Here is a 16,595-nt window from a genome sequence, read left to right as displayed (position 1 = left end):
ATATAATATAAGTTATATCAACCATGTAAGGCCCACCAGGCCGATCTGGTATAAAAAAAAAAATAGAAAATGTGTATGTCTGGAATGTTAAAGAAACTTTTTCGATAAAAAGATTTCGTGGAAGTGCCACTTAATCTATTTTTCAATTTTAATTTTAACTTTGATTTACCTTTTTTGTATCATATTATATCAAAATATTTTTAGTTGTGTTTGGTATCTTTTAAGCTCTACAAAGTGGAGAAATATAATAAAAGATAGTATTGCCTCAGTGAATAATTTAGAAACATCAATTCTGAAATAAGTGAGTATTAATTTCAACTCTAAGTAAAATTATGCGATGTACCGGATTTTTATAATATTGATTTGATTTTCATTGGGTCATATTATCGGTTTATAGTTTAAGGATATTGTTGATTTTCAAATGTTTTGAATTCTTTTTTCTCTCTTGGGTACTTTTATTCCATGGATTCTGATAGTAAATCAGATTTTAAGACGATTTCATATTGGAAACTTATTTTTATCTAAATGTGTAAATTGTCAAAAACTGTTAACTATTATGGTTTAAATAATAATGGATAAAAATTAAGGAAATCATATTACTTTCCACGTTTCCACTATATCAGTTTTTAGATCCAACAAAACATCTCCATTTTCATCTTGAGCAAAAAGTGAATCTTCTTTCCTAATGAAGCCTATAGGCGAACCAATTTCATACAAATCAACATAGTCAAGTTGTAGAGCTTCTAGATACTTTTTAAGGAATAATTCAACATCTTCATATCTATTACCGACAGGAGGGAGCTAAAACAAAAAAATAAAATAAATATTTGCAGAGTTCAGTTCTGAAAATATTAAATAAGAAAACTTGTATGGAATACCTTGGCCGAAATAAATAAATCCTCTCTCCTCACAATGTTCTTTTCAAAACATTCTTTGAGAATTATACCTACTGTATTGCATTCTCCAAACGTTGTCTTGAAACGTCGGTAACCGAGATCCAATGCAGTATTCAATCCATTCCTGAGGTTTTCATCAATAATCTTGAAAAAAAATATTAAAAAAGCTAACAGCTTATTAGTTTTATTGTATCTTTATTTGATTACTCAAATCAATAAAATATAATTTTTTTAAATTTTTTTTAAAAAAAGTTAAAATCAGAATTATTTTAAACTCTCAATGTCAGTGTATAATTTACACAAGTAAAACTCCAAAGAAATCTCTGGACTTAATTAGTTTTCAGATGAGACATATGTGATGTTACCGATAACTACGACTGTTTCGGGTAACTTAAGGTTAACCGAAAGTCTGAAATGGATTGGGGGGGTCCATAAGAAAGGCACTACCAGCGCCCTAAGTGGCTAACAGCAAAAGATTACCTCCTCCAGCGCTCTCGGTGGGAAGAAAAGTAGCCTGGGAATCAGAGAGCCATCTTTTTTTTCTTCACTATCATGTTTAGTGCAAAATGAGCGAGTAGAGAGACTCTGAGGTGCCCCCCCTCTTCGGAGCAGAGGAGGAGAGAGAGAGAGATCAAGTATGAGGAGTGAGTAAGCAGAGAATGGAGTAAGTCCACCTAATTCAGCATAATTAACTTGCATCATAATCTACCACCTCATTAAATCTATAGTTTTCCATAACCTAATTATTCTAAATTCATTAACACATCTAATAACAAATGTTTTATTTCGGCCACCCCCTACTACCTGTAACTTAGACAATAGATTTTCCTTTTCAGTTAACCATGTTTCATTTTCATTATATACAGTCCACTACATCCCACCAGCTAATCAAAAGTGAATAGGCGCCTGGCCTTCAGTGGAAGGCGTACTTCATACAACGACTTTTTTTTTTAACAGTTGATAATGAGGAGGTTTTAATAAACAATAATGACAATAGTTATATATTTAAAGAAGCATAGATAAAATAAGAAAACAACACAAATGATATTTGTTTAATTTATAAAATAAATAATTTACTTATACTGAAAATAATTTATGAAAAAGAAAGAGAAAAAGTAAATTAACGTAGAGCATATTAATGAGGAGAAAAAAGTCTGCTAATTGACCCCAATTTTTGATTACTTCAATGAAAACTATGCACAATTCCTAATCAAAATGGATGAGTATGCAGATATGATGAATGAGTATAGATAGGGGAAATAAAAATTATTGGCTGCTTTCAAACGTAAAACATATTTTTTCATTCGGAGCTCCATATCTTTAAAACTCCCTATAACACTAGAAAACTAAATAGAATATAATTTAAGGAAGCCCTAAAAGAAATATTTACGATAAGTAGTTCTCGAGATATAATTTTTTAATGAGCAACATTTCATAACGAAATAGTGAAAAATCAATATTTTTAAAATTAATTTGGGGAAAAGTATATCTCAGGAATAATTAGGTCTACAGATGTCTATTAGCACTCATATTAAAGCTAGCTTAATGTACTATAATGTGGTTTACAATAATTATCTTAGTAGTTGTTGTTGTTGTTGTCTGGAACTTTAGGGCGTAAAACCCTGAGGTCATCAACGCCCATAGTAGTTGTAGTTTTCATGGTATTTGCCATAATAATTGCAATATAAGGTCCTGACGTTAAGTTCTATTTAGACGCCTCCAAGGATTGCCAGGGATGGAAGAGGAAGCAAGGTTAGAAAATAATGGATTTGGATGGTTATAGTGTTTATAATGGGAGGAATGGTATCTGGTTCGGGCTAGATCGATTACATATGGAATATTAAGTTCTTTATGTATGATTTTATTTCTGACAAAGTGGTTCTTTTGGTATCTTTCTGAATGTTTGGAAACATCGATGGTGTTTTTTGGGCTCCATATTGAATTTGGGGATGGTTGACCGTGTAGGCAGAGAAAAACAAATACCCTTATCTCACACGTGAGCACTCTAAAAACCTCGGGGAAAATACAGTCAAAGAAGAAAGCCGCCTTAATTTAAACATGAAAGGTAGGAAAAAGGACCGACTTTCGCCGAAGGTCATTATATATTCTCACCCCCTCTGAAAATAGAAAAACCAATCAAAGATCAGAAATCAAAAGAAGGAGGAGTCAGAAGGAGAGGGGAGAAAATAAGGGCAGGAGGAGTGGAAGATCATTCGTCGTAAGAGTTGGTGAAGACTCGTCGCCTCCAGTCCCAACCACCTGCGGAGTACCTGAAGGCTCGGTGCTTGGACCTCTATTGTTTGTCGTTTTTACGGCACCAGTAGTCGCCATCAAGCATCGAAATGCAGTGGTAGAAGCCTACGCCGACGACATCGGTGTCTATGCTTCCAGCATGAGAGCTGAACTGGCTCTACACTATGCGCAAACTGCTTCTGCCACCATTGTAGCTGCTCTGAAGAAGGACGGAATCAAGGTTAATCCATTGAAGACGGATGCCATTGTCATGTCCTTCCAGAAGGGCAAGAAATGCAGGCTACCCCAGCAGTTCGTTGTGGATGGTGAGGGTCGGAAACTCTCTAATAGCATCCTCTACCTCGGCGTGACTCTTGACAGGCACCTCACCTTCTCTAGTCACGTAACGGAGAGGCTTAAGCTAGCCAAACAGAAGTCGTATAGACTCTATCACCTGCTCACCTCACAGCAGATCTCGCTCCATCTCAAGCTGAAGATCTACAAGGCCATGATACGTCCGACTCTGCTCTATGGTGCACCACTCATGCGGCACCTCTACCAGACCACGTTAACCAAACTGCAGAGCTTCCAGAATTCCCTCCTTCGGCGAATAGTCATAGGAACCACACTCCAAAGGGCCAGGAATAGTGTTATCAGAGAGGAGCTCCAACTCCCTTCTGTGCCGGAATTCATAGGCCGTAGGCACATCAAATTCTTTGATGGGCTGAAAGCCTGTGCCAATGCCCTATTCCGAGAAATCGCCCCTCCCCCAAGACCTGGGAGGTGGCAAAGCACGGTCCCCTTGGTCGACGTCCTAGCCAAGGGAAGGACTTCTGGCTCTGCAGCCTGAAGTCACCCACACCTCAACCTGGCTATCACGCCACTCATGTACAAACCGCCTTCAGCGGACAATTTCCTCATCTTATAATGCCATCAGGCAAAACAAGATAAAATGTAAATATGTGTATATATAATTTTTCCTAGGTTAAGAAATATATAATTGTAATTGTTAAAAAAATAAATAAATAGGAGGTTAGAAAAAAACAAAACAAAAAAAAAACACACAGTTGGAGGCAGTCTGAGAGTTGGATACAGTCTGGGACATAAGAGAAGTTTAAAAGAGTCTGACAGTTGGACACGTCTGGGAGAGATGGAGACTTGAACGCAGTCTGAGGGAAGATCAGGGGAAGACCAGTTGGAGGCAAGAGGAGGAAGTCACCCCTACTAGCAGAGATCCAGCAACGGCCTCCGGGACCCTGTGGAGCTTAACGAATATGGACGCTCTGCCGTGACAACTGCCAAGCCGACCGACGTACCAAAACAAGTAAGACCTTTTCTGTTGTAATTTGAATGGCAATAACCGAATTAATAACTTAGATTCAGTATAAATATCAAAGATCCCAACTGGTACTTCTCAATTCATAATATAACATGCTCTCTCATAATATTATTCTTTCTAATGTATATATAAGTGTAAATATAAAACATGTTACAAAGACTTTACTTTATAATTAAGAATCCCTGCATGCCACCTCATATATAATAGCATAGGCAATTGGTAATCACAATACCATTGGAAAAGAACTCCAATGATTAATTATAGATATTCATATGGATCTAGTGTTTGAATTAAATATAGGGCATACTTTTTCATTCGGTTCCCATTAGGAACCGATAGATATACATAATACAAATACATAAGTACATAATATAAACACATAGAATATAATTACATAATATAAATACATAAATATATGATTTAATTTCAATATAATACGTGTACGGGGACCCCTAGTGGGTTTTAGAAACCCCCAAAACCCTGAACACGGAATTTTAGAATATTCGAATGATTCCAACAACGAATAAAACAATTTAATCACTTTTTTTATCATATATTCTACTCTATTAGATGAAGTTATTAGTGAAAATTTCAGCAAAAAAGGTTACATTTGGTTCAGGAATATTTAAAATAATATTATTAGTATTAATTAAGATGTTTAATAATCTTTTTTTAGAACTAAATCCCTAAAATTTCTGTGATAATTTTATCATGAGTATTAAATTTAGTTGATAATAACAGTGGCTCACATTGCAGGTAGCTATGCACATTACAGGCATCCTCACACCTCCCACATCGATGCAGTTGCCAGGATGGTATTCCATCTCCTCAACTTTTTGACAAAGCCAGCGTTCTTGACGAGTCCCAGTTGACGAGAAGGTGCTCGTAGGTAAACAACTGCTTAAAATCGCTCCTGGCACACTCGAAATTAATAAGCCAGCTATAGATAACATTATCTCTTTATCAGGTTGTGTATGTTTGTATTACTTGCCATATTATAAATCAAATAAACATAATCTATCGGTTAGGCTTTTTTTTTTTTTTTTTTACAACCACTAAAAAACTCATTTTTCTCTTCGATCATGAAGAGTCAAGGCCTACAGTGTGGTGTGCTCCCGATTTTTCTGTCTCTTGTTGATGTTTACCAATTTTTGATACCGAGCATTTTAGGGCAACCATTCCCAAAAAATTCAATTTATGTAATTAATCTGCAAATATCACTTTTTAAGACTCCTACTCCTACTGATGGCTGGATGGTCACCATACTTGTACACCATATATATATATACTTTCAATTTAGTTAGAATCAGTAAACCTCTTTTTTCCAGTGTTTTATTATTTAACTTCTCTCCATAATGAGGTATTTTAACTTTTCTATGCCCAATTTTTTTTTTTTTTACTTTCGAAACATTTTTGGATCTTTGTCATTATTCATCAGTGCAATATGACAGGCCTTCTTAGTCGTTCAGTATTTATTAAATTTACGACGTAATAATCATTATAGAGATTTATTAGTTCAACATTTTCCCTCAATCTCCAAGCACCGTTCTAATACATAGGCTCAATTATCCTCCTTAAGATATTTTTCCAAACCACTACAGATGCACTTTTAAAACTTTGGAAAGCTTCCAGTAATTCGACGAATATATGAGACATGATATATGAGTCGAGAATCAGAATGGATCGTAAGTTTTATTAGTTTGTCAAGAGTAACCACAAGTATTTTGTTTGATTTGACCCTCACGAGTATGTGTATAAGGGAGGGAGAAACCAAAGGTCAGGCTGATAAGGAATTGAACCGTAGGCGGCCGTTTGAGTAGTATTAGGTTCGCAACGTGAGGGATGGTCACAGAGGATTGCATCCAGAGACTAATATGTCGCTTTCTAATTTGCTGCGTGCAGCAGTTTCGCATCTTCGTCGATTATGTCTACCCATCTTTTTTTTTTTGTTTCTTTCTTTTGATCTCTTACGAATTTTAGTGGCATTCATTGTTGTGTAGAGGCGTCCTGAAGGATTTCTCCAAGCCACATGTCCCATCCATCTTAACCTCCTTAGCTTCAAGTCATGAGATATTGACTGACCAGTCTCTACAAGCAGTCCACTGTTAGTTCTTCTCTTCCATGTGCTAAGGCTCTGATCCCAGATCGCTCCTGTAATTGTACGGACGACTTTCTGTTTTAATCCCTCGATTCTGCTTTGTGGGGTACCAGTTAGAACCCATGTATATCAGAGCTTACTTTACTATGGCATTGTACATCCTTAGCTTCAGATTTGTAGAAAGAAGAGGCTCTATTTGCGCTTATACGCTGGTCTATGTCAGTCCTTTGATTATATATTGATGTTACTATGGAAACGAGGTATTTGAAATTGTCTACTTTTGGAAACGATTTACCATCAACGAAGCCCATGTCCTTGGGGGATTTTTCGGCTTACAATCACATACTATTACACTCAACTAATAAGAATTATATCCACAAAGTTAAACCAAAATATTAAAAAGTTTTTATATACTCATCTCTTAGACACTTAATTAAGCCCTAAATGTAATAATCAACCATTAAAAAACATCTGTACCAAATTTCATAATAATCTGAAATTTTAATAAAAGTCATAATAATTAGATTAAATAATTTGTTTCATATATCTCTTCTGCTCTATTCAAAGATCAATTTAAGACGCGATTGAAGAAAAAAAAATAAAAGTTTTACTTTTTATTTATTTATTGATATTTACAACTGTATAAAAAATACAACAAGTAAATTTTATGACATAATGATAATGATATGATACAGCATGTAGAGAAACTACCCAATAATAGAACTTTAAAACTATTTTACAATATAAGGTCACGAGGCCATTTTCTTTTCAGGGGCCTCGGAGGATTGTCAGTTATGGAAGAGGAAGCAAGATTAGAAACTAGTGGGTTTGTGTGGTTAGGGATTTTATAATGGAAGGAATGATATCGGGTTCGTGCTAGATCGGTTACATAAGGAACATTTAGGTCTTTATGGATGGTTTTATTAGTAACAAAATAAGAATTATTGAGGATTTTACGAAGGATTTTGGATTGTAAGGATTGGATACGAGAGTAATTCGAAGGTTTAGTGGAGTCCCAAAGCTCTCCCACGCAGTACATTCCGCGCTCCAAAGAAGACGAGACAAAATCCACCACACGATGACATTGCTGGATAGTGGAGTGGGATGTTCGGAATCCAAACTGGTGATCTGGGATTATATGATTGGAATCTAGGATGGGGTATAGGCGTTTCAACATAAGGTTTTCGAGGATTGGAGATTCCCGAGGAGGGAAGAAGTTTAAGGATGTGGGATGTTATTAGCTTTGCTTGTAGGTAATCGTTGAATGATGCTGGGTATTTCAGAAGGATGAAATGCTTTAGGTGGTAGGGTCATTTGGAGTGGATTATTGAGTTCTGCTTCAATACATTTAAGATGAATTGGGTTAAGGATATCGGGATGCGGAATAAAGGTTTTAGGAGGGTGTTGTCCAAAGGTTTGCGATTCGTCAGTTCTAAAATAAAAATTAGAATTGGTTTTTTGACTAAAATATCTTCAAATCTTAACAGTCATATTTTTTCAAGATAACTCACTTTATTATATCAGGCAAGATAATAGTAAATAATAGTGTTTCCAATGTCGATTCCGTTAAATACATAGATAAATTGATATTATAACTTCTCTGGGCACAGATAACATATTGATTGAGGCGATAATGTTCACAGGTATGCAGATAAGTAACCGCTGAGTATCCTTTTATAATCAAGAACAGGAAAAGCATGTGAATTTTTTTTTATGGTTTTCAGAGGGGGACAGGTGACGGTTTGGAAGATATATTCCACAATTAAAATCCCTGGAGAGTCCATATTGGACGGCGATCCAATCAAGATTGAAGGCAAAATAGTTGATTTACAACTTGGTCTCACAGGTCAAAACAAGACAGTGAGGGTTCTGGGAAGAGCTGCAAAGCCACGGAGAATCATTACTAGTGCCATAATAGGAATGGGATATCGGAGGAAACATAAAGTAAACAATATAAATAGTTGACAATTCAATATTGAAAAATACAGGCTGGTAATAATATAAATTAAGAATTAAGAAATAAATTTAAGAACAAATATAATAATAATAATATTCTTTATTTATTCTGGGATTGATCCCTTTAGAATAGTATTAAAGGCATCAAAATTAGTCGTTAGAGCCTTAGATGAATGAAAATACTTAATTTGAAATGGACAATATTAATAAGCAGAATGCATAAAATAAAATTAGAAAAAAATATAATAAAACCATTTGTCATATAAAACATAATGTGACTAACTTCTGATAATAAATAAAAAACAAAAGAAAAGAAAATGGTAAAAAATCAAATATAATTAAACTAAAAATAATATATTAAAAGGGAAAATATCTGCTAATGTATATATTTACCAGTATAAATGAAAATCTGAAACATCAAATACAGAAAATATATAAAATATATAAACCAACATAATATTTTTTTACTATTATCAAAAGGTAATGATAAAAAAAATCCTTTAACTAATCATAATCTTAAGTAATAGTCCAGTAAGTGAAATAAAAGGAAAACGATTGGAGTAATATTGATTATATGAGTCTATATATATTCATATTTATGGACTTTTCGTAAATATTAAAACATGCAATAATATTTATGTTAAATATTATATCTTTTTCTACCTATTCACATATTATTTGAAACTTTCAATTGTTATTCTTCCGGAATTGGGTGGATAGAAGGTAGTCGAAGATACGGGATTTGAAGGTTGGAAGGGTATTTGAACAACGAATTCCATACGGAAGAGGATTGGATAAGGAAAGATTGAAACCAAAGGTAGCAAATCTAGCAACGGGTTCCACATTGAAATAGATGATGAAGATAATTTAAACAATTTAGGGTGGAGAAGATACGAGGGGAAAGATTGGAGACGTGTTTTTTTCCAGGAGAGAATTTGGTCTATGGTGACATTAAGGTTTTTAACGTACGGATGGAATTGTATGGGATTGTTGTTTAGGAATATGAGGAATAGTTTTCAGGAAGTGGGATCCTATTACGATTGCCTTAGTCTTCTCTGCATTCAGCTTGTTTTCTTTTGCCCAGTGACTAATAATACACTGAAAATAATGTGGAGCCACTTTAATTCGTTATAATTTAGTAAGTGGCAGCCCCAGTATTAAGAGATCCAACTCCATGGGGTGCACCAAAGATTAATTATGAACAATTTTCCTAAAACTCCAAAATTATATAAAATAAATGATATTTTATTTATAAAATTCTGAAAACAAAGGTTTTTTACGTTTCTTCCTTGCCTTCAGTATTCATTCGCTAGATTAATTTACTACGAGGATAGAGGGATTGACAGAGGGGGGAGAGGAAGAAACATTTCAGAAACTTAACATGCATATTAATCAATTTATATGACACAATATTAATTTGTTACATACAAATGTTTTAGTAATAAAATTAACTTTATTTTTATAATAACACAAAAATAGCAACTTAAAAAAAAAAATAAAGTAATCCAAATTTATTGTTTCCAAGGAAACTCGGGATGCCTTTCTAAAGTTTTCAAAATCCCAGTGCCCCAACTGCCTCCGATGCACCTTCCATCTTCACCGCGATCCAGTTCACACAGTTGTTCAAATTCTTCTCGGCTCAATTCGAAATCAAATATCTTTTAAAGAAATTAAATATATTAATAAGACAAAAATACATTTACATATAAAATAGTAAATAAAATACTTACATCAAAACATTCTTTTAACCTCTTTGGATTCACAGATTTTATTGTTATCCCAACACCATACTCGATTAGGAACCTTAGAACGATCTGAGACGGCCGTTTATTGTGTCTCTTTGCTATTTCTTTGATAACGGGTTCCTTCAGTGGGGAATTAATAATCTTTCTGAATAAAAAAAAAAGATAAGTATAGATACATACATACACATATAATATATATAAATATACTTATATATTGTGTAATATATAAGTTTTGCTACACTTTTCCTATCCTTAGTGATGATTTAGCTTTAAGTTGTGAGCATTAAGTTAGCTGATTAATATTGTACTTGTGTTTAAACTCTTTCCATTACTATTCTTTTTTAAATTCTTTTTTAAAGGTAATGATTGTTTTTATATGAATATTTATTATTGATAAACTGTATTTCATCCATTTATACAGAATAAAATCACCTCAGAATTATGGACTATATATTTATATAATTGCAAATAAATCCGAAAATACAAATTTTTAATGAAAAAGAAAAATATATATATAAAATCTTTTTACTTTCTTGAGATTGATTTATTGTTAAGTCTTAAAATATTCTTGATTATTTCATTAAATTTCCATCATCCATCCTCAAGGACCATCTTAAATATTAATTTTCACCTCACATCCAATAAGTTAAAAACTTTTTGTTGGCGATTCTGCTGAAATTATCCTATTATGTATCTTTTCATATGATTATAAAATTTTTAATTACAGATTAACTTAATACTATTATCACTTTCTTGAAACATTCGACATTTGAAGAAATATTGAAGAGTGGTTTGAGACTTAAATTGGATTCAAATTATTTTATTTAAACAATCAAAACCAGTCTCAGAAAATGAAAAGATTACATAAAAAAAAAAAAAAATGAGGTGATTTTATTCTGCATAAAAGGACGATGTATAGTTTATTTAAACAAATGCACTACGGGCCAGATTGCTGAGAGAAGCCGGACTCTGCGTTCTAACGAACGACGATTTCACTCAGCTAGTAATCGAAAACAACTACCCGTATAACATCAATGAAGAAGTCCAGTACCTGGGAGGCCAGCGGACGACTAAGATGCGCAGAAGACTGAACCTTCAAGCAGAAATAAAAGGTTTTTATTTTATCCCGTATTTTATGGATTATACTACTGAGATGACCGTTTATCAACGAAATGTTTGTATTATTTGCTGTGTACGATATTAATCATAATGAGTAAACGTCATGAGAAATACGAAAGAATGGAGTGAGCTTGAGCATCATATCTTATCATATAAATTATAACATTTCATTATTTAATTAAAATTATCTAATTGAATCAAGCCTTAAAATTATACCTAATTGCATATACTAATTTTAGAATTCCTGACATGTCACCCTCGGTACTGGTTTTAAAAAAGGTTTTAATTTTGATAGCCATAGTAAATTGGTAGAAAAGTCTGAAAAGGTCTTACTTGTTTAAATGTGTATAGTAGTAGCTGAGCGCATCTTGAGCCCTCGTCATGCCTTCCCTTACCGGGACTGGTACAGAAACCCTGCGAGGGGTGACTTCCTCCTCTGGTCTCCAACTGGTCAGCCGCTCTCCTTTTTCAGGACTGTCCTTGTCCCAGACTCTCTTCCACTGTCTCTCCGGTCTTCAAATGTCCATCTCTCCTAGACTGTGTCTCACTGTCCTCCGACTTTCAAGTCTCGTCCTCTCGTCTTCCAGTGCGTGCTCAAGTTTCCATCTCACCCAGACTGTGTCCAACTCTGTTCCTCCTGCCTGTTTGCTTATTTTCTTCCCTCTCCTTCTGACTCCTTCTTTTGATTTCTGCTCTTCTGATTGGTTTTTCTATGTTCAGAGGGGATGAGAAGGTCCAATGACCTTCGGCGAAAGTCGGTCTTTTTCCTACCTTTCATGTTTAAATTAAGGCGGCTTTCTTCTTTATGTATTTTCCCCGAGGTGTGTAAAGTGCCCACGTGTGAGATAAGGGCTGTTTATTTGTTTATCTCTATCTACACGGTCAACCGTCCCCAGGGGGTGCATACCGTCTGTTATCTATATATCTCTATACATTACTTTAAATGTTTTACCGATAGGATTTCTGCCTAGGCCCGGCGGTTCCTTTGGCATGCCGACAAAAAGAACATACTCTAAGTTCAAAAATTCCAGCTGGTACCTCCTATTACATATCATATTATTTCTTTGATGTAAAGTACTACTAATACTCAAAGTATAGTCCATTGTTATCTACCGTCATTAGCCAATTGCTCGATTCTTTTGGATGGCTTTCAAAGAACTCTTGGACCACAATTTCAACTACTGCAAAATTATCAAACTTTTTCCCTTCAAGACCATCCAAGGAAATGGGCCATGGATTGAAACAAGTAGTGATTCAATGGTGCGATGTCTGGACTATATCGTTGATGAGGTAGGAGTTCGAACCCATGAAGTTCTGTAAACTTTTCTTTGGTTCGACGGGAAGTGTGAGGACGAGCAATATCTTGTTTGAATAAAACTCCGTTTCGGTTGATCAAAGTAGGATACCGCTCTGACAACTTCGCGTACAATCTTTCCAGTTGTTCGCATGTAGAGGAATAAATTCGTGATGAATATCACCTTTTAAATTCCAAAAAGCACAAAGCATAGATTTTTTTTTGCAGCAACCAGAAAAGAAGCTTGAACACGATCTAGCTATTGCTCAGGGGTATTTGAATTTCAATCTTCCGATAAAATCTCATACCAGGAGGGGTTTTCAATAAATTTTCACAAATTTCTAACCTCTTAGCTGATTGCTGAGGAGTAAGTTAGCTTGGGACCAGCCAACTGCTCTTTTTCACCTTCCTCATGGAAAGTAGATGGCGATTAACAGTATCTTTCGACACACCACAATCCCTAGCAAGTTCGCGAGTACTTGTGGACAAATTTGACTCGAAAACTTTCTGTAGAACCTCATCAATGTCGATTAATGGTCGCCCGGAGCTCTTATTCCTTTCCAACGTTGTATCTCCACTGCTAAACTTTGAAAACCAACGAGGTGGTCAAGGACACCTTTCCCTTTTTATTTAATAATTTCATAAGTTGCTACGGTGGCTGTAATTTTTTTTTTCAGTCATGCCTTAAATTTACAAGAATTTCGAAGAACGCTGTCATGTTTCTTCTTTTGATACAAATTACTAAACTAGTTTTTTTTAAAGAAGTCCAATGGGATCAAAAAAGCTTAGAGAACGCCCTAAAGGGATTATTAGTATTGGTAAGTAATAAATAGGATTAAAATATTCATAGTCCTTTTAAATCTTAAATTTGATAAATCAGTCATTTTTTTTGTTTTTATACACTTCATTAATATCTCCTAAGTACCTTTAAGGAGAAGGAAGATGTTAAATTTGTTTCTTGCCCGAAAACACAAGTTCATTATCAAAAATAATTAACCGAAGAGAAAAAAAGGAATAAAATTACTTACTTTTTCCCATCGAATCCACCTAAAATGTCTTGCAGTCCTGGACAGCCGAGTGGGGCCACGGCTGTTATAGCGATTCCATTACTTTTGCAGAAAGAAACCAATTCCTTCATCTGGAGATAGACGTGGATCTCAATGCATAGGCTTATGGGTTTGATCGTACAATTGTTGAGGATCCTTTGAACTTGTTCCTGATTGCAGCACTTGAGGCCTAAGCTCTTAGCACGACCAGCAACAACTTGTTCCTCCATTCCCTGGAATAGCAATGCTATATTGCTATGTATCGAGGCATTAGCAATCATTAGTATTATTATGGTCTTTGCCATATGTCTTGTCATACCTGTGCCGTGTATGTGACTGTCAACAAAGAGGTCTTTGCCATATGTCTTGTCATACCTGTGCCGTGTATGTGACTGTCAACAAAGAGGACTTTGTAGGTGGCTAAGGGTCATCTTCCTGAACAAATCTATTAAAAAAAGGTATTGCCTACTGGCTTTGTCGGTAGTCAGGTCAATCATAAACAACCCTTGCAACTAACACCTTTCTAAATGTACCACCTCTTTTAATGTATTTTTCTTGAGCGTGGCTGATGATAGCTAATGGGAAATAAGGTTCCGGAAAAATAACGCCTCTACGAACGAGAGGGGGATCTGGCCAGGAGAGAAGTACAGGAAACACAGAACAGAGACAGAAGCAGGAGAGGAGCAGAATAAGGAAGAACGAAGAGGGGCAAGATGCATTTTTAACCAACTAAGTTCTAAGAAGGACCTATGAGACCTTGAACGCCATCTTTACAACACGACAATGGCGAAGACGCCACAACATACTCGACGCGCACCACCCAAAGCAACCAACTCTGCACTCATTAAAAGATATATTATGTAATTATCTATATTTTATGGCAAACCAATTATCTGAATCATTTCAATCATCTATCATTGTATCATATCATCATTGTTAATAAACACTTAGTTCCTTAATGTAGTTTATATTACCCAATACCACCCCTTATTATATTATACAATTAATGGTAATGATATTTTATAGAAATAGAGATATTTAATTGGTAACTGGTAAACACACAACAAGCCTTTGGAAAGGAATCCAATTATAATAATAGTTTTGCAAGACAAATTAAATAATTAACTTATTTTTGGATAATTGCCATCAGCGATTATCCTGGTATCCCGACTAAATCCCGAGACATTACAGAGCAATATATAAAATTGAATATAATTAAATTTATATCAAACATTTTTTTTTAAGTTTTATATCTAGTGAGCCTTACAAGGTTGATATAAGTTACATTTTTTTTAAACAGTTATTATGGGGGAGAGATGGGGGTATATTCTCGTACAAAATACACCTCTAACTAGATAAAACGTTGTATTAAAAAAAATTCCTCACACCCTAGCGTGGTTTATTAGCAGTTGTTATGATCACAAAATGTTTTTTTTCAATAAGAAAGTGAGAGTATTATATTGATCTATAATTAAAAGTTAAATTAATGAAATTGTGGCAAAATAGGGTGATCTGACTGATATTAATGATCTCGGTAGAATAGCCTGAAAAAGTTGTTAAATATTTGAATGTGAGGTGTAAATTTAGATTTTAGATTGTCTTTGAGAATGGCAGAGTTGACCGAAACGTTGGAATGTAAAGAATCAATAAAAAGTAGTGAGACTTAACTATTATTACTAACTCATTTTCAGTAAAAATAAAACAAATGATTTTACTTTCCATGTTTCCACAATATCTGTTTCTAAATCCAATAAAATTTCTCCATTATCGTCCAGCGGGACAAGTGCCTCTCCTTCTCTAATAAAGCCCATAGGTGAACCAAGTTCGTACAAATCCACGTAATCCAGTTGAAGATCATCCAGAGACTTTTTTATGAAGTACTCAACATCTTTATACCTGGCGCCTACTGAGGGAAGCTAAAACAAAATAATATCTATTATTAAAAAGTGTTTAGCTATTAAAATATAAGATATGATCGAGTAAGGTGACAGTACCACTGCTGAAATGAATAGATCTTCTCTCCTAATTTTGTGGTTTTCAAACATTTCTTTGAGAATAGCTCCCAGTGCTTTGCATTCTGCAAAGTTTGTCCTGATGCGTCTATAACCAAGCTCTAAAGAGGTGTTCAATTCAATTTTCATGTCATCCTCAGAGGTCTTGAAACGAAAAACAATTAGCATTTTAAGCTATACATTTCTCTATTTTTCTTTATAAAATTTCCTAAGAATTTATAAGCATAAATGTATAATTGAAAGTTTTAATCATTAAAATCTAAGCGTCAGGCATCTACTTACTAAAAAAATGTACCTTATTTGCAAAAAAAATAAGGTAAACTTTCGAAAAAAGGTTATTTTTAAGATTGCGTTTTTGACATGCAGAGGGATTTTTTTTTAATTTTTATTGAAATTTACAACTGTATATTATATAATACATTCAGTAAATTTTATATTAGTTAAAATGGAGTGTTACAGGCGTGTAGAGAAACTACCCATTGGTAGCACTCTAATGACATTTAACATTAGCAGGTCTCGAGGCCATCTTCTTTTCAGGCGCCTCGGAGGATTGTCAGGAATGGAAGATGATGCAAGGTTATAAACTAGGGGGTTTGAGTGGTTAGGGAGTTTAAAATGGAAGGAGTGATATCTGGTTCGGGCTAGATCTGTCACATAGGGAACATTAAGGTCTTTATGTATGATTTTATGAGAGAGGAGGGCATAAGGCCACAGGTGGTGGTGGGGAGAGGTCGTAAATAACGGTATGGCACTAACCAAAACGTGGCGGAAAGTCAGGGAGAGAATAGTGCGAGAAAAAAAATGGTAACATTTTAAAAAAAAATGGTAACACACGGACAATCAGCGATCTTCCAATAT

General features: G+C 34.6%; 2 protein-coding genes across 2 annotated transcripts in view; both read right to left on the bottom strand.

Annotated features, from left to right (window-relative positions):
* Positions 1 to 5,378, bottom strand: part of LOC106688502 (1,5-anhydro-D-fructose reductase) — a 15,180-nt gene extending 9,802 nt beyond the window's left edge. Inside the window, exons 1-3 of the mRNA XM_014432995.3 lie at positions 5,217 to 5,378; positions 879 to 1,040; positions 601 to 801 (exon numbers count right to left, since the gene is read on the bottom strand). Coding sequence (XP_014288481.1) covers positions 601 to 801; positions 879 to 1,040; positions 5,217 to 5,291 — 438 coding nt within the window. The 5' untranslated portion in view covers positions 5,292 to 5,378. The remainder of the gene's footprint in view (positions 1 to 600; positions 802 to 878; positions 1,041 to 5,216) is intronic.
* A 4,509-nt stretch (positions 5,379 to 9,887) lies between these two features.
* LOC106688507 (1,5-anhydro-D-fructose reductase) overlaps positions 9,888 to 16,595 on the bottom strand; it is a 10,431-nt gene continuing 3,723 nt past the window's right edge. Inside the window, exons 2-6 of the mRNA XM_014433000.3 lie at positions 15,720 to 15,881; positions 15,441 to 15,641; positions 13,708 to 13,958; positions 10,252 to 10,411; positions 9,888 to 10,179 (exon numbers count right to left, since the gene is read on the bottom strand). Coding sequence (XP_014288486.1) covers positions 10,033 to 10,179; positions 10,252 to 10,411; positions 13,708 to 13,958; positions 15,441 to 15,641; positions 15,720 to 15,881 — 921 coding nt within the window. The 3' untranslated portion in view covers positions 9,888 to 10,032. The remainder of the gene's footprint in view (positions 10,180 to 10,251; positions 10,412 to 13,707; positions 13,959 to 15,440; positions 15,642 to 15,719; positions 15,882 to 16,595) is intronic.

This window comes from Halyomorpha halys, unplaced genomic scaffold, assembly GCF_000696795.3.
Source record: "Halyomorpha halys isolate HHAL.00 unplaced genomic scaffold, Hhal_1.1 Scaffold1144.1, whole genome shotgun sequence".
NCBI lineage: Eukaryota > Metazoa > Arthropoda > Insecta > Hemiptera > Pentatomidae > Halyomorpha > Halyomorpha halys.
This window is presented reverse-complemented; position numbering and strand designations above follow the sequence as displayed.